General features: G+C 34.7%; 1 protein-coding gene across 8 annotated transcripts in view; it reads right to left on the minus strand.

The window, feature by feature from the left end:
• Positions 1–26,224, minus strand: part of AFG2A (AFG2 AAA ATPase homolog A) — a 530,081-nt gene that overhangs the window by 481,638 nt on the left and 22,219 nt on the right. For all 8 annotated transcript variants that reach the window (XR_012000935.1, XR_012000937.1, XR_012000934.1 and 5 more), the window contains exon 10: positions 4,956–5,110. Coding sequence is in view for 4 of the 8 variants with exons in the window: in XM_026016788.2 (XP_025872573.2) it covers positions 4,956–5,110 (155 nt within the window). In the remaining 4 variants the exon portion in view is untranslated. The remainder of the gene's footprint in view (positions 1–4,955; positions 5,111–26,224) is intronic.

The following is a 26,224-nucleotide window of genomic DNA, read 5'->3' on the forward strand; positions in this document are numbered from 1 at the left end:
TCTGAAGAATCTTACATGAAGGTAATAATAGACTAAATTATACTTTAGCACAGAAGGATGCGATACTCTTTAAATACATGTGAAATTGACTTTTTTGTGAAAATTATAGTTTTTCATTTGTCCATTGAACAAATACTGATTTGATATCTGTTATATGCTAGGATAAAAATAAAAGGATAAAAATAAAAAGTAAGAATTTCTGCTTTCATGGAACTTAAAATTCCTTTAAAAAATCATCCAGCTTACACTCCTTATCTAAAAATTTAACATTTTTATAGGAAGAAGAAGATATGTAATTAACAGTTCTTTTTCATGTTCTTTTTTTTACCTCTTGCTTTAAAGATTATCCAGTATTATTCCTCATAATGACAAAGATCTTTTTAGTCGAGAAAATAGATTCTAGTGGCAAATAAAAGAGGACTAAAATAAAAATAAAATGAGATTTCAATTAAGCTCTTTGTAATTTTAAATTTTTATCACATAATTATAGATTAAAACAATCTTTTGGGGAAGGGGGGTGGGGAAAGCTTAATAACATTTGTTCCAAGCTTTAAAACCACATATTTTAGTGTGGTAATTCTACTTCTAGGATCATAAATGTAAATATTTGAAAATAAATATGTGTATAATCATATTAAAGAAAAACAGAAAAAAATCTAGATATTTGAGAATGGAGGAAGGATAAAACAATTACAGTTTAGCCACATAACAGTCTATTATACAGTCATTAAAAAGATGTTTGCTAAGAAATTTTAAAGTAAAATGTTTACTATGTAATTTTAAGTGAAAAAAAGCAAATATAAAACTATATATATCCTAAGATTAACTATATAAAAATACATACATGCACAGAAAAACAACCTATAAAAATTTTAAAAATCTATTGGAACTGTAACAAAATGTTAACAGTTGTTATTTCTGGGTGAAAATTTGAAATTTCAAAATTCATACTTGCATAGTCAAAGATTCTAAAGATTCATGTGGTAAAGAAATACATTTGATTTTAATTACCAATCAATTGTAAAATACATTTGACTTTTAATACACCAACTGGTATAATCACCAACTCAGAAAGTCCACAAAAAGGAAACATTACATTTAAGTAAGTGGCTAACACTTGTGGTCTCCTGAAATTAATAATGCATTATATTATAATTGGCAATATTCCCATCTTAAGACATTTCTTTTAAACTTAAATATAACTAGGCAAGTGTGATTTAGAAGTCTTAATTTCACACATTGAAATCTCTTCTCAAAAGATGTTGAATGCTCAATTTACTATTAAGAAATGTTCACAATTAACTACCTACTTGAACAGGTTTTCTATAGCAAAGTAAGTAGTAAACCTCTGCGGAAATAATTTGGAGATATTTTTGTCATTGTAATAGTCTGAAAGCAGAAGAGTAAAGTTTAGGAATCCAATTATAGAAATGTTGACTTCTCAGGAAAATTTTTACAATCTAAAGTGAACATAAAAAGCAATGTAAAAAAGGATTTTGACCAGGGCTAATCATTCTGGAGCTCATGAGTAACATCACAGTACACCATGGCCTTAGGCCAAGTAATAAAGTGCCAAATGGAAAATGGCACAAGTCCATGGACTGTAAATACTGTATCAAAAGAAAATAAAGGAAAAAAATCTTTCATTAGAGCAATTAAAAATGTAGTTGTAGTACCAGTTCCTGTGATGAATAAATCAGTTCAGCAATTCCAAGAGTGGAGAATGCGTATTTAAACACATTCTCTACTGGCAGTGATTTTAAGTTTAAAAAATTTGCTGTATGTCTCTTTAGTTCCTAAACTTTTCTTTTTTTTTTTTTTTACAAATTTATTTTTTATCGGTGTTCAATTTGCCAACATATAGAATAACACCCAGTGCTCATCCTGTCAAGTGCCTACCTCAGTGCCTGTCACCCAGTCACCCCCACCCCCTGCTCACCTCCCCTTCCACCACCCCTAGTTCATTTCCCAGAGTTAGGAGTCTTTCATGTTCTGTCTCCCTTTCTGATACTTCCCACTCATTTTTTCTCCTTTCCCCTTTATTCCCTTTCACTATTTTTTATATTCCCCAAATGAATGAGACCATATAATGTTTGTCCTTCTCCGACTGACTTATTTCACTCAGCATAAAACCCTCCAGTTCCATCCATGTCGAAGCAAACCTAAACTTTTCTAAACACTAAAGGGTTTTTTGGGTGGTGTAGCTGGTTTATAACCCTATCATCTGAAATTTTTGATATTTTCCCATGTGGCATTTGGCAACTACATGTCTACTTGACCCATTTTATTATGAGACAGTAACCAAAAAAATACAGGCAAATACTACAAGTGAAAGTATTCATACCAATGTGTCCAAACTTTAGACCATAAATTTCAAAGAAATGAAAAGCTTCTACTAATTCAACATCAATCATTCATTATTCTATAATTCCAGTTGTCAAATTATTCATACTAAGTTAGCATGTTATGTTACAGAGGTTGGGTAAAACCCCAAAGTTAAGCTGTAAGTTCATTAGTGAATTTTAAAAAGTTTCAAAAAGAATTTAAAATCACATAAAGTTGCCTTAAACTAGAAGCTAGTCTTTAGAGATGTTCCTATCTCTACGGTGTCTCAACTCAATTTACAAAACTATTGTGTTCTATAAGAAGTCAGCAAGCATCTTTGCCACTTAAGCTCTTACTAACTACCATAAAATTTAGTGGCTCAAAAGAAAAGACATTCGTTATTTTTAACAATTCTATCAGTTCCTGGAAGGCTCTTTTGGTCTAGGTAAATGTCAATCAGGATGAGATAGTTTAGGTATCTGTCACATGTTTGACAATTGGAAGGGTGGCTAAAAGGGTTGGATCTCATCTAAGAGGGCTCACTTCTGCTCCACATGGTCTCTCATCCTCCAAGAAACTAGCACAGTTTTCTTAGTATAACTAATTCAGGGTTTCAAAGAGCAGCAAGAAAAGGCAAGACTAAATGCTTTCAAACCTGATTGCATCATGATTGCTAAGATCTCTATTAGCCAAAGAAAGTTACATGGGGGTGGAAAACTTGACTTCATCTCTTTTATGGTAGGAGCTACAAAGTTGCAGTGCAAAAAGGGCAAACATACAATGAAGGGAACACTCTGCAGTCATTTCAGCAATCTACTGCATTGCAAAATGCAGAAAGTATTTGCTTCACATGGTCCATGGCCAAATAAGTTTCCATAAGTATCTTTTGATACTGAAAAGGTCTACAATAAAGAAATACAACTGATTTTATTTAAACCAGCATTTCCCAAACTTATTTGGCCATAAAACACATTTTCCAAAAGCAGTCACTTTTAAAAGTAAAAACAAACAAAAAAGCAAAACAAAACAACAAAAAAATGAAAACAAATCCACTGATTTCTTTCTCCCCACTATATCATTCCACAGAGTCTATTCCAGTGACTTAATAATATCTTTTCAGACTCTTTAAGTTTTGGGGGGTTTTTTGTTTTAGCTTACAGCAATTAAAAAACAATTAATGACCAAGAGAACTACAAATATACACTCAATGGGGGAAAGGGCACAAAACTATGCTTGCCTCTCCAACAAGGCTCTAAGTTTTCAAACAGCTGTAATGTTAGAGCTTTTGCAAGGGAGTATCTCAGAAACAGTAAGACTAACTCAACAAAGAAAAACTAATAGAGTGATATTATAAAAGCAAAGGGAAAGAACAGTCACAAAATTCTTCTTCCATCAGAGCTCTCCTAAAACCATCAGACAGCAATCTGTAAACTTTCCTCCAGCTACGCTAAGATATAAACCTCCTGATGATCAAGCCGAATTTAACAGTCCATACCCTATCCCAAAATAATGTAGGCCATGCTGTCAATGTTTTGTTTCACTATTCATTTTCCAGAAATATTAATATATTCAAAGAAAACTATAAGGCCACTTATTTTCAGAATGTTAGACCCACTCAGATGATAACCTAGCAGATGATTCATCCATAAAAGGTGTTGTCCCTGTGGTAATCTGACTCTGAATTTTGCAAAGCATGTCAATGATGAAGAAAATGTAAAAGGACCTGAGGAAACACCAAGCATCAATAGTGGAGGCATCATAACTAGAAGATTTTTTTTAATTCTAAAATTAGCCTAGTAGACATTTTCTTATAAAACTAAATAGGCAATTAACATACAACCCAGCAGTTGCACTCTTGGGCATTTATTCTAGAGAAATAAAAATCTACACTTTCACAATACCTGCACATGAATGTTCATAACAGGTTTACTGATAATTGCCCCAAACTGGACACCAGCCCAGATGTCCATCAACAGATAAATGGTTAAACAAACTATGGTATAGCCATACCATGGCATACTTCTCAACAATAGAAAGGAACAAACTATTGTTGCACATAACAACTTGGATGAATCTCCTGGGAATTATGCTAAATGGGGAAAAACTAATACCAAATGGTTACATACTGTGTAATTTCATTTACATAGCATTTCTAAAACGACAGAATTTTAGAAATGGGTACAGGAACAAGGTAAGTATGGTTATGAAGGGGCAAATCAAGGGATCATTGTGGTGATGGAAATATTCGGTATCTTGATTCCGGTGATAGGCATGAAAATCTTTATAAGTAATAAAACTGCATAAAACTAAACTTAACACACACACACACACACAAGTAATGCTGTGGAAATCTGAATAAGATCAGTGATTATATCAATATGGATATACCACTTGTGATGTAGTATTGTTTGAAAGATGTTAGCACTGAGGGGGAAAGTAAGTGAAAAATACACAAGATCACCCTAAAGTATTCCTTACAACTGCACTGAATCTCCAATTACACCCATAAAAATTTTATTTATTTATTTATTTTTTAAGTTTAGCCTAAGCAGGTTGTTTCCCTGCAGTCTCAGTTTCTTTCAGAGTTCAATTCAAACAGCGTAACTAGCATAGGAGTACAAATGACTTACATTTGGAACATCAATTGCTACTTCCCTCATGGCACTGGGCCTGATGTCATTCATCCCCTGTAAGAAATCATTCAGAGTAATCTTCACCAACCCAGCCATCTTGCTATCAGAAAGATTAGGCTGTTTATTCAGGACTCTCCGTAAAGCATAAAGACCTGCAAAGAGGAAAGAAATACAAGATTTATTTTTTGCCCCATAAATAAAAACTGAATCATTATCAAAAAACTAATAATAAACCCAAACCACACATTTATAGCATCACACATATATAACCTGGGGAATGAAGGGAGGTGCTGAAGAATATCGGAGAGGAAGGCAAGAATCTGAATGCTTAGTTTGGGTAGTAAAAATATTACAAACTAATATGAAATATGAAAAGACGGATACTTTATAAACATGAAATAAAACTTAAAAAGCAACATCCACAAAAAAGACTATAAAGAATTATCAAAATAACCTGGGGAATATAACATACTTCCTGCCTTTGCCCTTTATATTAATACATTCAACCCAGAGTTATAAATTTTGTAAGGTATTGGCAGAACATCTTAAAGGAAATATTCAGTTGGCAGTTGGAAGTGTGGTTCTGGAACTCAAGAAAGAATCAGACTTTAGAGTTGTGTGCATACACATGAGATCCAGTATTATAGGAAGAGGAGAGACCTATGAAAAGAGGCTAGAAAGAGACCGGGGATGAAAGAATGAGAGCTGAAGGCAAAATCTTAAGAAAGCCCATCATTCAAAAAGCATAAGAAGAAATGATGGTTTTAAAAAAAGAATACAAAGAGATGGAGCAGTGGAATCAGAGTAGTAAAATACTGCAGGAGCCAAATGTTGAACCAAATCAAATTTACAGAAATCAGGAATAACTTAAAAGTGATCACGCTGTCCTGAAAAGGGACAGATGCAAATTCTTGCTTTTGCTATTTGCTTGCAGTATATACACCGACAGAATATTCCAATTCCCTTTCCTTCACAAGTAAGTTGCCCTGCACAGCTAAGCTTCCTGCACAACTAAGATTTAGAGCCCTTCGATCTGTGACAAAGACTTCTAGGCAGCAAAGTCCCTATCTATATGCTCTTCGCCTCAGTCTCCTAATAAACTGAGACTTTTGTGTTCCAGGGAATGATGAAGGTCCACTTAGAAGAATTCTGGTCTCAGAAATCCCTTAGAAATTCAGTCTGAATATCTGAATTTGCCCTAAGACTCCAGCTAGCCCCATCATATTAAAGGTCTTTTGTCTAAGACACAGATGTATGCCTCTGAGGATTTTTTACAAAGTTAAAATGATACCATAACTAACATTGTACTTGATCTCATTTATTTGAACTTTTATAGAGAAACAGAAGCAGTGATACAAGGGAAAGCATACACAAACTCCCAAAACAGAAGGGAGGTATCTTTGACAAGTAAGAAAAAAAGTGAATACCTCAATGATATTCAGAAAAATGATCTATACTAATCTTTCCCACGAAACTATCAGTGTGAGTTTAATATTCATGGAGGACTCTGAGATAGTAGACTAAACTGGAAAAATAGCTACACAAGAGGAAATCGAAGATATATGTTAAAAAAAAAAATCATTGTTTTCTACAGAAAATGTCTTAAGCCATCTTACAAACACCCAGTTGGTTTATCTGCCTTCTAAAACGCTGAAAAGACAATTCTTTACATCTCTCACATTTCTGCTTATCTTTTGAGCAAAAGCACTAACTGCCTCTGTTTCAGATGTATTTTCAAGGATGTCTATACACAAGAAGATAGATTGTCTCCCCACCCCCCTCACCCCCCGAAGCAAAAGGCAGATATGCTTACTGTCTGTTACAAAAGATCCAGGTTCCTTAAATTCAAGGTTCTCCTCTTACAATGTCTTGTCTGGAAACAGAGGTCACCCAGCCTTCCTCATGTCACTCTGTGAAAAGTGAGGCTCAAGGAACTGGTGCAAATGCTGCTCTGGCTATTTCTGTTGTGATATTCTATCCTTTGTGACCCAGGGATGGATGGATGGATGGATGGATGGATGGATGGATGGATGGATGATTTATTTATTTAAAGTAGTCTTTCAAAAAAAAAAAAAAAAGTAGTCTTTCTTTCTCTCTCTCTCTCTCTCTCTCTTTCAAGTAGGCCCTATGCCCACTGTGGCACCTGAACTCACAATCCCAACATCAAGAATCACATGTTCCACTGACTGAGCTAGCCAGACTCCCCATAACCCAGGAATATTGTATCTTCAGCAAGCACTTGGAAATTTTGCTAGCTTGCAGACAAGGTAAAAGCTCAGACCTCACAACTCTTGACACAAAAATAAAAGTTAATATTAAATTAGGTTGTTTCATTCCCCAACATATGTTTTAGTTAAATGGTATAGTAGCATAATAAAGAAACCTAAATAGATAAAACTGCAGTAATTAAGGTGCTGTGTTGTATTAAACAGCACATTAATACAAAAGAACTTAAGGAATTCCTACAAAACCTTACATAAGTGGAAGTAATCAAAAAACTAGAAAAATCTGACTCTTCTTTATGTCTCAAATGGCTCTCTGGCAATACTGGTCACTATTTTTAATTTAAAACATATACCTCACTCTTACCAGAATTGAGATACTAAAAACTGAAAGAAAGGAAGTAGTCAAATAATTTTCCTGCCACATTTATGTCATTCATGTAAGCATAAGGTTTGACAATAAAAAAGACCAATTATTTTCATGTGAGGAGGAGGTCTGGAAAAAAAGACAATATATGGTTTTAAAAAGCCTAAAAAATAGTAAAACATCTGTGATTTCAAATGCAAACTACAGAATTTAGAGTTGGGCAAAAATTTCCACATCTATGAAGACAGCAAGAAAAAAGGAGTAATTCCCAAAGACAAAAAAGGCAAAAAAATAAAGACAGGAGTTTTCACAAGTTAAGAAACAGTAAAATACAAAGACCGATTCTGTGATAAACACAGCACAACTTAACATTTCCAAATGATGATAGGTAACATATATTTACCTACTATTTCTCAAATATATTTAAATTAAAAGATTAAAGTGAGCCACTACTAAGCATATCAATCAAGAGCTGAAAAACAAAGGTTTGAAGTAAAGTCATTCAAGCTAGTAAAGACAGTAGATTAAATCCAAGCACTTACTTTTGCTCCCTCCTAAAACCCCACTACAATAGGGATTTTTTTTTTAAGATTTTATTTATTTATTCATAAGAGACTCAGAGAGACAGGCAGAGACATAGGCAGAGAGAGAAGCAGGCTCCCTCTACGGAGCCTGATGCAGGACTTGATCCCAGCACCCCGGGATCATGACCTGAGCTGAAGGCAGATGCTCAACCACTGAGCCACCTAGGTGCCCCAAGGGATTTTTTAAGGAAGCATAAACCTAGAAGGGCAAATAGGAGAGAAAACAATACAACAGTAACAAAATTTTTGGAAGCTGGACGGCAAATGAACAAGTAATACCCGAATATAACTGATCGAGGAAAGCTGACACACTAGCAGACAGTGAAAAAAAATCTGAGAGCAACCAGATTTATGCCATATATCCCCTTCTATTCACCGCACCCACATATAATCAAAAAAGCTCAAAGCTAGACAGCACATATCACTTCTGGAAAAAAAAAAAAAAAGAAAAATTGGGGTTAGGAAAATGTTAGATTAAAAGAAAAGTCAAGATCCCCTCTCCAACTGCATGGAGTCAGATGACTTTTCCTATACTCTACATCTAAAGATGTCTTCTCTAAGTAATACAGTTTCTGAATTGAGGGTAGCAAAGCAGTTAAAGACAAGGGAAGTGTACTGAATAGAGAGATTAGGGAGACCTCGCCTCCTCTACTCTACTCTTCCCTGCTGCTCCCAGAGTTTATAATCAGGATACATGTGCCACATTTGAAGCTAAAAGATCCTTCTAGAAAGGTACTAGCCCCAGAAAAAAGACTAAGGATACTGACAGGGGTTCATTCACCCAAGGAAATGGCCCATGCAAAACTCACTACAAGACCACAAGCTCACAAGCCCCAATAGTTCAGAGTACCTAATCAATTTTAGAAGCTCCACTTTCAAATATGAGAAAAACACCCAAGATCACTAGATATCTAAGGATGCCTTCAACAAGCACTATCAAGAAACAAGATCACTGACCTCTACCTCTGGAACTAATAATACATTATATGTTAACTGAATTTAATTAAAAATAAATTACTTAGTTAAAATTCTAAGTAGTAAAATTTCTCCAAAAATCTTACCATCCAAAGATAACCATTTAATATTATAAAGAGCATCCATTCCAACTTTTCTTCAGGCATCCATAATAAAATAGATTTATGTTCAGCTTCACCAAAATATGGCATCATATTGATAATTTGTTAGCAACTCACTCAATTATATCTTTGGATATCTTTCATTGTTAATATTCTATTATCATTTCTAAAAAATATATATAAAGAAACAAAATACAGAGAAAAAAAGCAACCTAAAGAACCAGTGATAACGTTAGAAAAAACAAATATAAGAGTAGTGGTGCCCTGAAAGATAATTTGGGTAATTTAAGGACTGCAAGCAGGTGGGACTTAGAAAAGGCCAGCAAGTTTTTGCTTCCCTTCCCCAATAAAACCAAGAACTTTTCTTTAAATAAAAGTAAACAATCTACTCAAGATGAGCTTCCAACGAAGTAATAAGACCAACAAAAGACACTAAGCAGAGGCTGAGATAACCCTAGAACTCACTATGACCATGAAGAAGTACCAAGGAAGGGAGCATGCAGTTACTATGGAAGCACATACAAAACACTCTACCTCTTTCTTGTAATTGTCTTTCTTTTCTATTAATTTCTGCCCAATCTGTATTAAATAATTGTTTTCTGAGATTATTATTTTCTGATGACAGTGCTTGGCATGTTATTTTTGACCCTTTCCTAACTTCTAATATTCAATTCTAACTTCAATTTCAGGTTATAAATTCTCCTGTAAGCAGTGCTTTAGCACAAATTTTGATATATCTGCATTGTTCATACTAAATAGCTTTTCATTTGCAAATTATAACCAATGAGTTATTTAGAGTTTCCAAATTTCCAAGCTAAAAATTTTTCTAATTTATTGATTTTTAACTTAATGAATTTTGGTTAGAGAACAAGGCCTATATTGTCATTTTTTTAGATTATAAATTCATAAACGTTCTATGTGTGCTTCAACATGTATTGTTGGTTTCAGTGTTCCAAATATATTACCGTTAGGTCAAGTTTGTTGATTTTGTTACTCAAATCTCTCTATCCTCAAACACTGAGAGAGATAAATTAAAATCTCTCACTAAAATGGTTGTTCTGTTCATTTCTCCTGAATAAAGTTTTGCTTTATACATTTCACAGCTACCTTTAAAATAGTTATTATGCCTTCCCAATGCAATGAATATTTTATCAATATGCAGTACTCATTTTTATCAGCAGGAATGATTTTTGCCGTAAAATTACTTGGACTAATGTTAACATAGCTATAGTCTAATCCCTACCTTCTCCTTTTCTAGCATTCTTTCAGATTGATTTTTGTTTTGTTCTTTTTCTATTATTTTAGTAGTTATGCAAAAATGTTAACGCATGTATTTACATTAACAGAGTACAGTGAATCAAGTAAAGTCAATCATGAGGCTCCCAGAAAATTAATAGGAAAGTCAGTGAGATAGTTATCTCACATTCTTCTTCTTCTTTGTTTTTTTTTTACATTATTCATCTGAAGGGAGAGTTTTTAACATTCAGGAAGAGTATTTGTTTGTTCTTTAAATCTCTATTTGATCTGTAGTTATTTCTTCTCTCTGTATTTCATTTGTATCTTTTCTCTTTCACCAAAAACAACATAGTATGTATAGTCCTGTCTCTTAAATGGACATTGTTCTGACTTTATAATCTTACAAATCTTTGCAAAGAATAATTTTCTAACTTTATTGTTTTGTTCTCTATTTTGCTAAATCTAACCTTATATTTTTAATTTCCTTCCTCTCTGGGTTTATTCTGTTGATCTTTTCCTAATACTTGAGTTGAATGCAATTATTTTTAACCCTTATTTCCTAATGAAATATATTTGTTATGATTTCATCTTAGAGAAAATTTAAAACTGAATTTTTACTAACATTTTATTCTTAATATTTAATGTGCTATATGATGTCCTTTGTAGCTCACAGGGGGATTACAAGTATTACCTAATATAGTTTTCAATTGTACTACCTATTAAATTACTTACTATCAGCTTGAAAATCATGCTTCTATACCCAGCTTTGTAATACTGGGGCTTCAACTGCAAACTACTTTTTAGCTACATGGTAGGCTTTGCCAAAGCTAGAGCAAAGTTCTAGGGACAGTAGAACTGAAGAGGGAAGAAGGAACTCCTTCCTGTTTTTGTCCCATGGACTTCCTGTCTGTTTGCTATTCCTGTGAACACCATTCTACCAAACCTTCAGGGACACCAGCACAGACCCAGCAGTGCTACCTTCTTAGAAGTCTGAGTTAGCCTTCAGAGTATCAAACTACTCCTCTTAGGGAATCTGAGTTACAGCTCATCTTCTAGGTTTTAATAATTTCAACCTTTCCTGTTTTCCCAGCCTTAGGAGTGGTAGCTCCTTCCTATAGTTGCTGCCTTCCTTTCAATTACCTAGTTAACAATTTTATAACTGGTTATCAATTCTTTACATAAAATTTTCTCTGTAAAAGTAACTGGTATAGGATCTATCTCCTAACTGGATCATGACAAAAACAATACGATGAGATGTTTTTGGAATTATCCTTTTTCTTTCTTGATTATGTATATGGGCTGAGGCTTTTAATAAGTGAGAGCAAAAGCACTCAAACATTTTAGGATAATGTAATGTGCCTCCCCAAATCCAAGTATGAACAAGAAAAAATTGTTTCTCACTTATGGGCATGGGGCAAAAGCTCTAAATAAGACATTAGTTAACTAAATCTAACAGTGTATTAAAAAAATCCGTATATTCACAAAGAGTTTATCTCAGAAATAAAAAACACATTCATCAGAAAAACTATTAACTCACCACACTAAATTGAGAATAATGATTTTTACTCATATAGTAAAAAAAAATTTGCAATAATCACAAAAGTGGTAAATAACTAGGAATTAACCTAACCAAAACATACAAGACCTCTAGAGACATTTTAATAAAGAGAAAAATATGAATCAAAGAGTGACATTCCAGTTTCTTGGATGGGAAAACAGTATCATAAAAATGTCCATTTTATTCAAAACAATCTACTTATTTTAAATGCAATCCCAATCAAAATGCCAATTGTATACTTTTGGTAAATCAGAATGAACTTGGGCAGCCCCGGTGGTGCAGCGGTTTAGCGCTGCCTGCAGCCCAGGGTGTGATCCTGGAGACCCGGGATCGAGTCCCACATCAGGGTCCCTGCATGGAGCCTGCTTCTCTCTCTGCCTGTGTCTCTGCCTCTGTGTGTGTGTTTCTCATAAATAAATAAATAAATAAATAAATAAATAAATAAATAAATCTTTAAAAAAAATCAGAATGAACTTTCTCTAAAAATAGCATTGAGGAACAAAGGTCTGTATATAACAAAGTCAACAATAATGCAAGTAAGTAAGTAGGATTTATCTTACCACATATGAAGATATACTATAATTAGTAGTATCAAATAGAGCATGTAACAGTTATAAAACCAAATAGACCACAAAGAAACACAGAATTCAGAGACTGATCCATATGCATATAAATTTAATACATTACACACTTCTGATAATCTATCACAATTCAATGTAGAAAGCATAGGCTATTCAGTTGGTAACTGAATAATGGGAAAATGGATTCCTTGTGCAGATCCCTAGGCAGTGGGTCTCTAAAGAATTATCCTCATAGACAGCACTTCATACGTGCTGTCTCAACTCACTGCTGAAGGAATTAAACATGTCCTATGTGACTCCACTGGGAAAGGACTCTTGGAAGTTTGTACCAGGTTTTCTCCATACTTTGCCCCATATGCCTTTTCCCTTTGCTGACTCTACCTTGTATCCTTTGCATTTAATAAATCATAGATGTGAGTAGAACTATATGCTCCTTCCTGGTGAAGCATCAAACTTAGGCATATGTAGAAAAAATATCTAAAATAGTAAAATATCCATGCTTTCAAGTGTACCTGGAAGATGTATCAAAACTGACATATGCTAAGACACAAAGCAATTCTCTGTACATCTCAAGTACTGCAATTAGACAGTATATATATTCTCTAACCACAGTAAGAATTAATATTAAAATCAGTAACAGAGAGATACCAAAAAATACATAAAAATTTGGAAATTAGTCAATATATTTCCAAATAACTCATGGGTCATAGAAAAAGTTCAACAAACACTGTAATTTTTAAAAATAAATAATAATGAAAATATAACACAAAAATTTGTGGGATGCTGCTAAAGTTGTACAAAAAAACAGATAGGCATAATGCACATATTAGGAAAGAAAGAAGAGTGAGAGTCAATGAGATGTTCATCTTATAAAATGAACAATAAAATGAACAACAACAAAAAAAGAGTAGGAGGGAAATAATGAAGAAAGAAGTTGATGAAATAGAAAACAAACATACAATTTTTAAAAACTGAAGCCAAAGTTTTATTCCCTGAAACTCTGGTCAGTTGAATCAGAGCAACGTGAGAAAAGATCCATTATAATATCAAGAATGAAAAAAAAAAAAAAAAGACATCATTACAGAACCTACAGATATTGGAAAAACTAATAACAGAATACTAGGAATAATCTTATAGGAAATAATTTGAAAATTTTCATGAAATGAAGAAATTTCTAGGAGACAAAGCTTACCAGAATTAACACATAAACAAAAAGTACATAATTGAATATTCCAATAGCTATTAATGAATGTTTCTGTAATTAGAACTTGTCTCACAAAAATCCAAACACAAATGGCTTCACTGGAAAATGTTACAGAGTATTTAAGGATGACTATAACACTAAACTTACAAAAACTCTTCCAGAGAAAAATAAAAGCCAGAAAAATTCCCAAACTGAATCATAAGGCCAGCATAGCTGTGTTTCTCAAATCTTAAGAGTACGTTATAAGAAAACAAAATTATAATTGAGAATCTCTCTCATGAACATATCTGCAAATACACCAAACAAAACATCAGCAAAAACATACATACATACATACATACATAGATGACTATGTTCTAAGAATATGAGATTGGTTTCACATATGAAAATCAATGAACATCATTCTCCACAGTATTAGAAGAGAAACAGTATGATTATCTCAATACACATGAGAAGTAATATAAAAAAAAACAATTATAAAAACAAATTAGGACAGATGGAAATTCTTTACCAGATTACCTACAAAAAACAGAGTGAATATGATTCTTAACTGTAAAATATTACAAATTTTCTTCCTAGTATCAAGAATGAGATAAGAATAACTTATTACTTACACTAAATACAATGTTAGGAATCCTAACCAGTGTAATAAGGCAAGAAAAAGAAGTAACAAGCATAGAGATTAAAAGGAACAAAATAAAACTGCTATTATAAGACTGCATTCATGTAAAGCTACAACATAATCATATACATAGAAAACTCAAAGAATCGACATTTACTCTATTAAGACTAATAAGTGAATTTAGCAAGGCAGGCAGACAGAAAGTCAATACACAAAAATTTACTTTTCCTAGGTAACAGCAAAAAAAAAAAAAAAAAAAAACCTATAAAGCAAAATTTTTAAAGATGCCACTTATAACTGCATTCAAAAAAATCTAACTACCTAAGAATAAATGATGAATATTATGCAAGACTTCTTCACAAAAAACTTTAAAAAGTTAAAGACCTAAAATAAGTGAAGGGATTTATCATATTGATAGATTGCAAAGATGTTCACTTCCTAATTCTCCTTCAAACTGATCAAGAGATTTAAAAATTCCAATCAAAGTCCAGCTTGGGGTGGCGAAGCCTATCAAGCTGATTTTTAAAAAAGATTCATTTATTTATTTGAGAAGGCGGGGGGCAGAGGGAGAGAGAAACCAAAGCAGACTCCATGCTCAGCTGAGTTTGGGGCTAAATCTCACAAACCTGAGATCATGTCCTGAGCTGAAACCAAGAGTTGGATTCTGAACTGAATATGCCACACAAGTGTCCCAATATTTTTTAAAGATTTGTTTATTTGAGGAATGCCTGGGTAGCTCAGTGGTTGAGCACCTGCCTTTGGCTCAGGACGTGAACCTGGGGTCTGGGATCGAGTCCCAGGTCAGGCTCCTGTGGAGAGCCTGCTTCTCCCTCTGCCTGAGTCTCTGCCTCTTTCTCTGTCTCTCATGATTAAATAAATAAAATCTTAAAAAAAAAAAAAAAAAAAAAAAAAAGGTTTGTTTATTAGAGAGAGAGAGAGAGAGAGAGAGAACATGTGAGCATGGTGGCAGGGAAGGGAGGATGATAGGGAGGGCAGGACAGAGGGAGAAGAAGAGAGAAATCCAAGCAGCCAAGCTGATTTGTCAAGTTATAAGCAAATGCAAAGGGCCAAGAATAGTCCAGACAATCTTGATAAGAAGAAGAAAGAAGGATCACTTATTTTCCAGAATTAAAAGCTTTTAATAAAGCTTAAGTGATTAAAGACATTTCAGTAATTCACACAAGGATAAATAGAAACTGAACAGAGAATTCAGGATGAACCCAAACTCTTGATGTATGACAAAGGTAACAATGTAGAGCAAGGAAAGACAGATGGTCATTTCATTAACTGGTGCTGGTACAACTGATGATATACATGGAAAAAGGGAATAAATTATAGATGGTAATGTGAAAGGTAAGCCAAAACATCTTTAGAATGAAAGAAGATAATATAAAATATTCATGACAGTGAAATTAACATAGTTGGGTTGCTTTTGTTTTTGTTTTTGAGAGAGAAATAGAGTGTACCAGAGAGGAGGGGCAGGAAGAGAATCTTAAGCAGGCTCCATGCCCAGCACATGAAGGGGAACACAGGGCTTGATCTCATAACCCTGAGTTCATGACCTGGACCGAAATCAAGAGTCAGATGCTTAACCAACTGAGCCCCTCAGGTGCCTCAATAGATATAAATGGATTCAAAGGGGCAGCCCTGGTGGCCTAGCGGTTTAGCACCGCCGTCAGCCCAGGGCATGATCCTGGAGACCCCAGATCGAGTCCCACGTCAGGCTCCCTGCATGGAGCCTGCTTCTCCCTCTGCCTGTGTCCTTGCCTCTCTCTCTCTCTCTCTCTCTCTCTCTCTGTGTGTGTCTGTCGTGAATAAATAAAATCTTAAAAAAAATAAAAAAATAAATGGATTCAAAAATCACAAGCCACAAAGAAAAATATTGATAAATTGGTTTTGTTATATTTATATATAATAAATATATTATATATAGTTACAAACTTCTGTTCCTCCAAAGACAATATGAAGAGAGTAAAAATCAGAGTAGAAGATATTTAAAATATACATTTATGTATCCAAAGGTCTCATAACCAAACTATATTAAGAATTCCTACAAATCAATGATTTTTTTAAAAAAGCAACACAACAGGGATCCCTGGGTGGCGCAGCGGTTTGGCGCCTGCCTTTGGCCCAGGGCGCGATCCTGGAGACCCGGGATCGAATCCCACATCGGGCTCCCGGTGCATGGAGCCTGCTTCTCCCTCTGCCTGTGTCTCTGCCTCTCTCTCTCTCTCTGTGATTATCATAAATAAATAAAAAAAAATAAAATAAAAAATTAAAAAAAAAAAAAGCAACACAACAGAAAAATTGTATGCATATGTGAATAGTAAAAAAAGTTCTGTGAACTGTCTGTACAGAAGCCTTAATCAGTCCTAATATCAGTGAGAACCTAGAAAATAAGTAAATAAGTTGACTTGTGTGCAAAACATACTATGTTGCAAAATATGTATTCTGTATATGACTTACAGCCCTCACAATGAGTTCTAATTTTCAGTATATGTTTATACAAAAGGATATGTTTGGTAAGGGAATGGGGGTGAGAAAGAAGAAAAGAACAGGACTTGAGGAGAGACAACAGCATTCCTTACACTTAATTAATCTGAAGGTATATTTTAAAATAACAATTCTCAATAAGAGAAGCACTATGCCATACTGCATTACTTACCTGGCATTCATTTACAGTTCACATTAAAATAAAGCAACTATTAATATAAAATATTATATCATGAAGGCACTGGGAAAATATTCATCAAAAAGTTACCCTTTCAGAGGCACTCTTCTTCAATATTAATTCACCTATTCACTCATTCAAAATATTCACCAAGCACACCTCCTAAACATAATTTATTCAACAAATGTATTGAACCCTTACATGTAAGACTACACAGAGCAAGAAGCAGATAAGCCTCTCAGAGTCTAGCAGTCTAATAGAGACAACACATAATAATTATAAACTGTGCAGAGTATTATGACATGGAAAGTACAAAATGGTACAAAAACACATGTCAGGGACATCTAACCCAGTTTTGTGGGACTAGTCACAGTTTAGAGTTAGACAACCCTCACTGAAATCATTTAGTGTATTCTTCTGTTTTACAAATGAAGAGAGACTAAAATATGTGTCCAATCTCAAGTTGTCAGACCTGAAAAATGAGTTGATGTTAAACTGGTAACATGAGAATTGAGGCCACAGAGGAAGCAGAACATATCTGAGGCAGAGGGAATAGCAGATACAAAAGCCTAGGGACAAGAATGAGCATAACTTTAGAGATTATGAGGCCCTGCAGAACAATAAAAGACAAAATCCCTGTCCTTAAAAGAATTCACACTTAGAAATATAAAGGAACATATTTTATATAAACCTAAATCCAGCTCAATTAATTTCTTTGCAGGTATTTGAGAAGACAACATATAGCATGGTCAGAAATGGAAAAAGAACAATATGGAAAATTACAGATTTGTAAAAGCTATAAAAACTTAAGGGATCCATGAAATTCCTGCTATAAGCCTTCAAATTCTTTACGAATCTGAGGTTCCACAATTCTAGACTCTCTATAGAGCTACTCTATTTTATACAAATGCTTTTTGAAAATAACGTGCAAGTTGAAACAGAATTTATATGAATTAAATGTTAAATAAATTAAATAGTAAATCAGAGCTTGCGAAAATTAAAGATCCTTGGAGCTATTATATTAATGCACCCAATTCTCCATGGTCTGAGATCTGCTACCAGCTCAGGTGTCACTTTACATAAAACTTAGCCTCTTTAGTCATAGGTTATCTCACTTATTAAATGGAAAAAATAAAATATATTTTATCTGAATTATTTTTTCAGCTTTAAAATTCTATTACACTAAGCTTAAATGATTGGACATCAACCATTCCTAATGAGGCCATCCTAGAGCCTATGCCAAGAAATTAAATTTAAAAATATATATATATTTTTATAAAACAGAAGTAAACAACTAGAGGGGCAAATGGACACATGTACACCATCAGCGAATATAGCTTAGGGCAAGCTATCTATGATATTTCCTTTTCTAAGTTTAATTTTTAAAATGTAAACAAAAACAGAAGCAGTACATCTCTGTTCTTAAAAAACATAACTTTGAGACAAAAAACAGGTGTAGTTAATTAAACAATAAATCTGTCATTTTGTTTTAATTATTTTATTTTCCAATGCTCTCAAAAGTTTTGAGAATAGAAAACAAGACACAATGAAGAAAAGTCAAGACGCCTAAGGCAAGCCTAATGCCAACACATTCTTTCCAATCTAAAACATGTTCCCCCTCAAGCTCCACATCACTTTCCAGATATAATCACTTCCGGACAAGAGCAATTACTCTAAATTCATGTTCTGCAAAGCCATCTGCTCCAGATTCAATCAACAAACACCATCTTGCCCTACACATATGGAATCCTGACAATTTTATACCCAGTGCTTACTAAATAATGATATTATTTTTGAGACTGTAATTAGGTTCCTTCATTGGAAACTAACAATGAACTTAAACTGATCACAGGAATAATAATGCTTTTCGGAATTACTACCTACCCTACAGACATTTAATTATATGAAAAAGTAACATGAAACATGGCATCTGGATGTCAGATTTGAATTGTAAAAGTTGAACATAAAATTTCCTCAGGCACATGAAGACTGAATGCAACGATAATAAAAATCTAAGTCTTTTTAAAAACATATTTTCTTCAAAATATCCAAACTATGGAAAATTTGTTTTATCTAGAGCCTTTACTCTCCCTCAACTCAATATTAAACATAGACAAGGTGATAAGTATCACTTGATACATCACTGGGAGAGTTCCATTTCTCACTGCTCATTACTAGAAAAGAAATCAAACAAAATACCCTCAAAGAGGGTATTGTGGTTCTTGCTTTATTTATATTCCAAGTGATTGGTGTCACATAAGCTGATTGTAGGAGCCAGGTCTATTATGAAGCCACTATCACTTTCAAAAGTTGCTTTTGAAAGTAATGGCAGGGGATCCCTGGGTGGCGCAGCGGTTTGGCGCATGCCTTTGGCCCAGGGCGCGATCCTGGAGACCAGGGATCGAATCCCACTTCAGGCTCCCGGTGCATGGAGCCTGCTTCTCCCTCTGCCTGTGTCTCTGGCTCTGTCTCTGCCTGTGTCTCTGGCTCTGTCTCTCCTTCTATCTCTCAAGAATAAATAAATAAAAAATAAAAATAAAAAAAAATAAAAGTAATGGCACTATAGAAGGGATACTGGTTTCAAGATCTGAATCTTGGGCCAAGATTTCACTCACTGCCTGAGCCTGGACAGATCACATAGTCTGCCCCCATCTATGAAATAAGGGAATGTATTAATGATTTCTGAGAGGGTCTTCTAGTTCTAAAACATTAAGATTCATTCACTTCACCAGGCCCAGGTTTAATAAATTTTCCTAAAAATATAGCTTTTAGTTTCAAATCTTTAGTATCAAATTATTTACCTACTTAGCTTATCAACCATATTACAAGGTTGAGTTAAAAAAAAAAAAAAAAGATAGTTGACTACAGCACAATTCTTATGCCAAGACAGGTTGAAGATTTATGGCCCTGGTAGACTGGAACAAGGCCCAGGTCAGAGATGGGGAACCAGGAAAATAATAATGGAATATAACTTGATCTGGTTTTGACCTGAGGAGGAAAACAGGGCACAGAAGTGGCAAAGGCAGAGGGCAGGGCAACTAGATTCCTTCGTTTTTTCTGGAAGGTACAAAACTCTAAATAATAACACAACATTAAAATTGAAAAAGTAATTCACAAGTACTATCTCTGTTCCCTCAACTTTCAAAAATCCCTCAATTTATCACAATCTAACAGCAAGTCACAGGACTCCACCATAAACTATTCTCTTCCAAAGCCCCCGTGCTTTCCCAGGTAAGAAACTAAGCAATGGATGTCACTGTGGTCTTTAATACTGTTAATCCTGGCTCCACTACTTATTTAGTATATGATCTTAGGAAAGTTTCTTAACCTTTCTTTTTTTTTTTTTCTTAACCTTTCTGACTTAAGTTTCCTCAGCTATAAAATGAAGGTAACCTTATAAGGGATGCAGTGAGTAAAAAATGCATGAACATGTATAAGGCACTTTAAACAGTGGCTAACACACTGGATTAATGATAACTAATACAATATTAATTCTAATTACTTCCTCTCTGCAATCTTCCCTTATTCGAGTTAGCACTTTCTTTCAGTTCTCTTCCCATCTCTCTACCCACTCCCCAGTCTCCTATACCAGATCTTTTCTAACAAGCCAACCACTGAATGGTGGTGTTCCCTAGAACCCCTCTTCTCTCCTCATTAGCATTTTAAAACCTCCCTGATCATTCACAAACACCCAACACACTGTACTGTAATTACCTGTTACTCCATAGTACTTGCCTGGGCATGCTGAGCTCTAAGAGGAGAGGTCTAGGGCCATCTTGTTCACTGAGGCAGTCCTAGCACCCCGTGCAGTGTCTGACTCAATAAATGAATACATGACTGAATTCTACTCACTCCAAGTGATTTCATTCATTTCAATGGCTTCAGTCACCATCTCACTGCTGACAAGTTCCAAATCCCCACCAAGACTCTGCTCATCTCCAAAGCCTACAATTCAAGGTCCTGCACCTCAATGGTAAGGGGAAAGAGGGCTGGGCACTGGAAGACAGAGTAGGCAGGAAACAGGTATCACCACAGTCCAGATGAGAGCAATGGAAACAGTTTCATTTTTTTTAAAGCTCAAATTCTGAATAAATTTTGAAAATCAAGCAGACAGGATCTGATAAAGAGTTAAAAATAATTTAAAAAAATAACTCAGACTATTTAGATATACTGATTTTACTTCTGTGGTTGCTTTAATTAGGAAGAAAACCTTTCCTCAAGTTTCCTACTTTTATAGTCTTGGCAAGACAGCTCGGAAAAGTTTCCACTAATGAAGTAAATGGTATATATCACTGAGAGCTTAAACAGAATCAAAACTACCACCTGTTTTTCTGAAACAGACCATTCAGCTCCAGTCATTTCAAATGAAGAGCAAAAGTAATATTAAGATACCCAATTCACTGACCAAAAGAAAAAAAAAAATTCACCTCTTATTAAAAAAATCCTTTTGGGGGGGGAGGGGGCTCTTTCAGATAAATCTATTCTTGAGAAATCAATGAATTAATTAGAAGAAATTCCAATTCTGAGACGTAGATATCCTGCACCTCTTTGAAACAGTTGAAAGGAGGTAAAGGTCAGGTCCTGTTTATTATAAATTTTAGCTATAGGAAAACAAGCAAGTCTATCTATAGAGAAACAGAACCTGGCAGCCTCTATATTCAGTGTTGTTCCCAACATTACAAATAAAACTCCCACTACATTTCATAATTACAAAACAGAGGAGAAAATTCATTGTTTCATGAGAAACACTGCATAAATACTTATTTACCCAGGCACAAAAATGAATAGATATGGTCCATTATAAAATGCATTAATTAGAGTAATGATCATGATATATCAATTTAATTTTGTTGCTCTACTGCAGGCCTGTAGCAGACTCACATGTAGGATGGAGAGGGGAAAGACTATGATTGCCTATATATGACATGAGAGCTACCCAGTTCAGCAAGAAAATCTGTCATGGAGGCACCCCAAAACAAGCCCTACCAAATTAATTCACATTTTGTTATTGATGGGAAAGACTTTTACTTATCCAAATTCAGGAAAAATTACTTCTCCATCAAGGTAAAGGATCCTGCCAGATTTCCCTAACATCACCTGTACGGGAATAACCAAGAATACTTCATAAAATACCAGTACTGCCAAAATTCAAATAAGCTTCTATCAGAGAAATGCACAAATACACAAAATTTGAATGTTTTTTTAAAGGAATGAAAGTGATACTTTTTGAAGTTCTATAGAAACCACAACTACTGCAGCCAGACTACATTTTTAAACCTCGTAAGAACTTCTTAAAAAAATACTGTATCCATAGTTAGCAGGTGAGGAAACAGAATTTAAGAAATTAAATGGGTAGTGTAGCATTTGAATCTGCAGCTCACCAAAAGCTTTCCTTAAATACCATTACTTCCCTGAATTTCACTTAAAAATACTGAATTTTTGCAGAATCAATATTTTAATTCTAACTTAGAAAACAACATTGGCAAAATTAAAAAAATGGTGGAAAATTTTATCCTTTCATAAGAGCTGGACCATTGCATACTTTGTACATAGTAGATCCTCCATAAATTCCTATTAAAATAAGCTAGTGAAGAGTGGGAGAGGGGAGCAACAGATATAAATATCTCAGAATTCTGGTATAAGACAATAAAGTTTCTGCTTCAAAAAAAGTTATGTTATAGTAATTAGACTCTGTATTGTTATTAGACCTACTTAAGTGTAATAAAGACAAAATCATTGTTTAAATAAGAGTTTTAATTCTTCCTGTCTGTGATGCTATCTTATCAAGGCCCAAATATTTGGTATGAACATGTTGAAATGATGTGTAATCAACAAGGATGCTAAAGATAAATTCTTAGAATGTGAAGCAAGTACTTCCTTTCTCTGTAAACAAAATGACTGAGTCCACTTCTTGAAGAAATCAAGCTCTATTTATATTCACTCTCCTGAAATGGCACAGGCAGCCTTAGAAGGATAAGTTTATAATAAATCCCTATATTTGGAAAACATTGTTGCTAAGCATCTTCTAACATTCAGCAGAGTTTATATAATTCATGTCTCTGCTACATAATTAACATTTCATGTTTTCCAAAAAAGTGTGGTATGCTTATCTATGTTGTTAATTTAAAACAGTATAAATTTTAAGGGAATTAATAAAAGGCTATGCAACTAATTAATTAGAAAGGCAGCCTAATCCCAGGAAGAATACAAACATAGATATTAAATGTCAGGATGTGTCAGAGTTGAGCTTGTAAACAACTTGTCCGCTTGAGATAAAACATTTCAAAATGCAGCTGCTCTTTGCTTAAAAAGGTGAGCTACAAAACATTAGGCTTTTGGACAAGTCACAACATATCAAACCACACTCTAGCTCAAAAATTAATTGTAAAAAAACTATAACATTTGAAAGTAAGTTTCACACCCAACCCTCAATATTTAAACATTGTATCTGTTCAGATAAAAGATCCAAGTGCTGAAAGCAACACTACTGTGGTATTTCCAATTTTCATATTCACTATGAGGACAAAATTAAAAGGTACAGAAAATATTTAGTAACACTGGAAAAGATTATAAAAATTGAGATAAGCACCCTGTAGAAGATGTAGATCACTCTCACAAACTGGAATAGATTGTAAAAAACTTCTAGCCTTTGGAAAAGAATGCACAAACAAGTAATATTCTAAACGGACTTTGATCTTTTGTATTAGTATCCCACAAACAATAACCTTTAGATTACAAAAAACAATGGGAAACATAATCCACTTAGGTTAAATGAAATTCTGAATCACTTTACTTATGCTATTATTAATCAGGGAAATACAAATCAAAACCACAATGAGATACCACCTCACACCAGTGAGAATGGGGAAAATTAACAAGGCAGGAAACAACAAATGTTGGAGAGGATGCGGAGAAAAGGGAACCCTCTTACACTGTTGGTGGGAATGTGAACTGGTGCAGCCACTCTGGAAAACTGTGTGGAGGTTCCTCAAAGACTTAAAAATAGACCTGCCCTACGACCCAGCAATTGCACTGTTGGGGATTTACCCCAAAGATACAGATGCAATGAAACGCCGGGACACCTGCACCCCGATGTTTCTAGCAGCAATGTCCACAATAGCCAAACTGTGGAAGGAGCCTCGGTGTCCATCGAAAGATGAATGGATAAAGAAGATGTGGTTTATGTATACAATGGAATATTACTCAGCCATTAGAAACGACAAATACCCACCATTTGCTTAACGTGGATGGAACTGGAGGGTATTATGCTGAATGCAGTAAGTCAATTGGAGAAGGACAAACAGTGTATGTTCTCATTCATTTGGGGAATATAAATAATAGTGAAAGGGAATATAAAGGAAGGGAGAAGAAATGTGTGGGAAATATCAGGAAGGGAGACAGAACATAAAGACTCCTAACTCTGGGAAATGAACTAGGGGTGGTGGAAGGGGAGGAGGGCGGGGGGTGGGGGTGAATGGGTGACGGGCACTGAGGGGGACACTTGACGGGATGAGCACTGGGTGTTATTCTGTATGTTGGTAAATTGAACACCAATAAAAATTAATTTATTAAAAAAAAACTTATGCTATTATTAGACACCTATGTACCACTCTTTGTTAAAAAGGGTAAGGTTTCCCTGACTAGAAGGCACTCTAGAAAGAAGGAAAACTATTAGACAACCAATGAGCAAAAAACGCAAAGAACACACAGGTCCACAAATCTTAAGGAAGGAAATGTTCTAGGAAAAATGTTAAGTCTATATTTTTATTTGTATTCTTAATTGTTAATTCTTAACATTTTCCTTAATTGTGGCTGTTCTAACTTTCAGAAAGGTTATTTTTAACTTTTATTCAGAACCATTATATGTACCTACAAGACAAACTTGGATACTTATTTTCTTCTAGAAAGAGAGTTAAATGATATAGTTCAGAATAGTACAACTGTCACATAAAAAAGACTCGGGGGAAAACTCAACACCATCAGAGGTAGTCAGAGATTTACAGTCCCTAAATTTATCTAGTTATTTAAGTCAGTTACAGAGCCTCCAAAAAACAGGGTTAGTGAGCCAAGATGATTGCTTCTCAAAGTATAGCCTGGCATCCACAGCATTGATAGCTCCTGTAACTTGATAGAAATGAAAATTCTTGGGCCCCACCTGGACCTAATAAATCAGTAGGATGGGGCCCAGAATTCTGTTTTAACAAGCTCTACAAGTGATTTTTATGCAGGTTAAAACTGGAGAACCACTGGCCTAAACCAGTAATTCAGAATATTTGTTCATAGGCAACTGCAAGTGCAAGACTGGCTGCTTTAAAATCAGTTGGAAAACAAATACTGGCTCCAGTTCCCTACTTCCCTTAATTTAATTAAATATGGAGAGGGAATGTGTGTGTAGCTTCCCAGGTGAACCTGATGCATAATGAGGTTTAAGAACCAATGTCTTACCTAAGTTAGTGGCTCTCAAAGTGTGGTCTGCAGACCAACAACATCAGCTGTGAACTTGTTAAAATTCACAAGAACCAGCCAAGACTGAATCAGCAACTCTGGGAGTGGCACACACCCAGCAATCTGTTTTACTACGTTCTCCAAGTGATTCTGATACATGAGCAGATCTGAGAACCTCTGCTCCAAGTGATCCCACCTGAACTGAGCACGTATGAAATGAAGGTGGATTTCGTGGAGAAGAACAAATTACAGAAAGAGATAGAATTAACTTACGTACTCGGGAATACATCTCCTGGAGCTAGACTATCTCACTGTGCTCACAAATCTGGAAGTTAAAGTGCCTTTACTTCCCAGATATGCCAGTGGACATTCTCAAGCTGTCCACGCAAACATAGCACAACTGGCAAACAATGAAAAGTGCCTCCTGAAAAGCACTGGTTTTAAACAAAATATAAAGTCCACAGTCAGAGCCATGACTGAGAAATCTTGTTAGTAGGAAGCTAAAAATGGACTGGAATGTTCAAGAAAACAGTGATTTGGGCATCACAAAACAATACCTTATTTACTGCTACCTATAAAGGTAGCAATAGCCACTTGGAGTTGTTTTCTCAGCACAGACAGGGATTTCTGAAGGCAATAGAGAGAGGAACATGAATCTCACCAGGGGTTTAAAAACAACATCGATTCAACTCTCTGGTTA

Source organism: Vulpes vulpes, chromosome 4, assembly GCF_048418805.1.
Source record: "Vulpes vulpes isolate BD-2025 chromosome 4, VulVul3, whole genome shotgun sequence".
Classification (NCBI taxonomy): Eukaryota; Metazoa; Chordata; class Mammalia; order Carnivora; family Canidae; genus Vulpes; species Vulpes vulpes.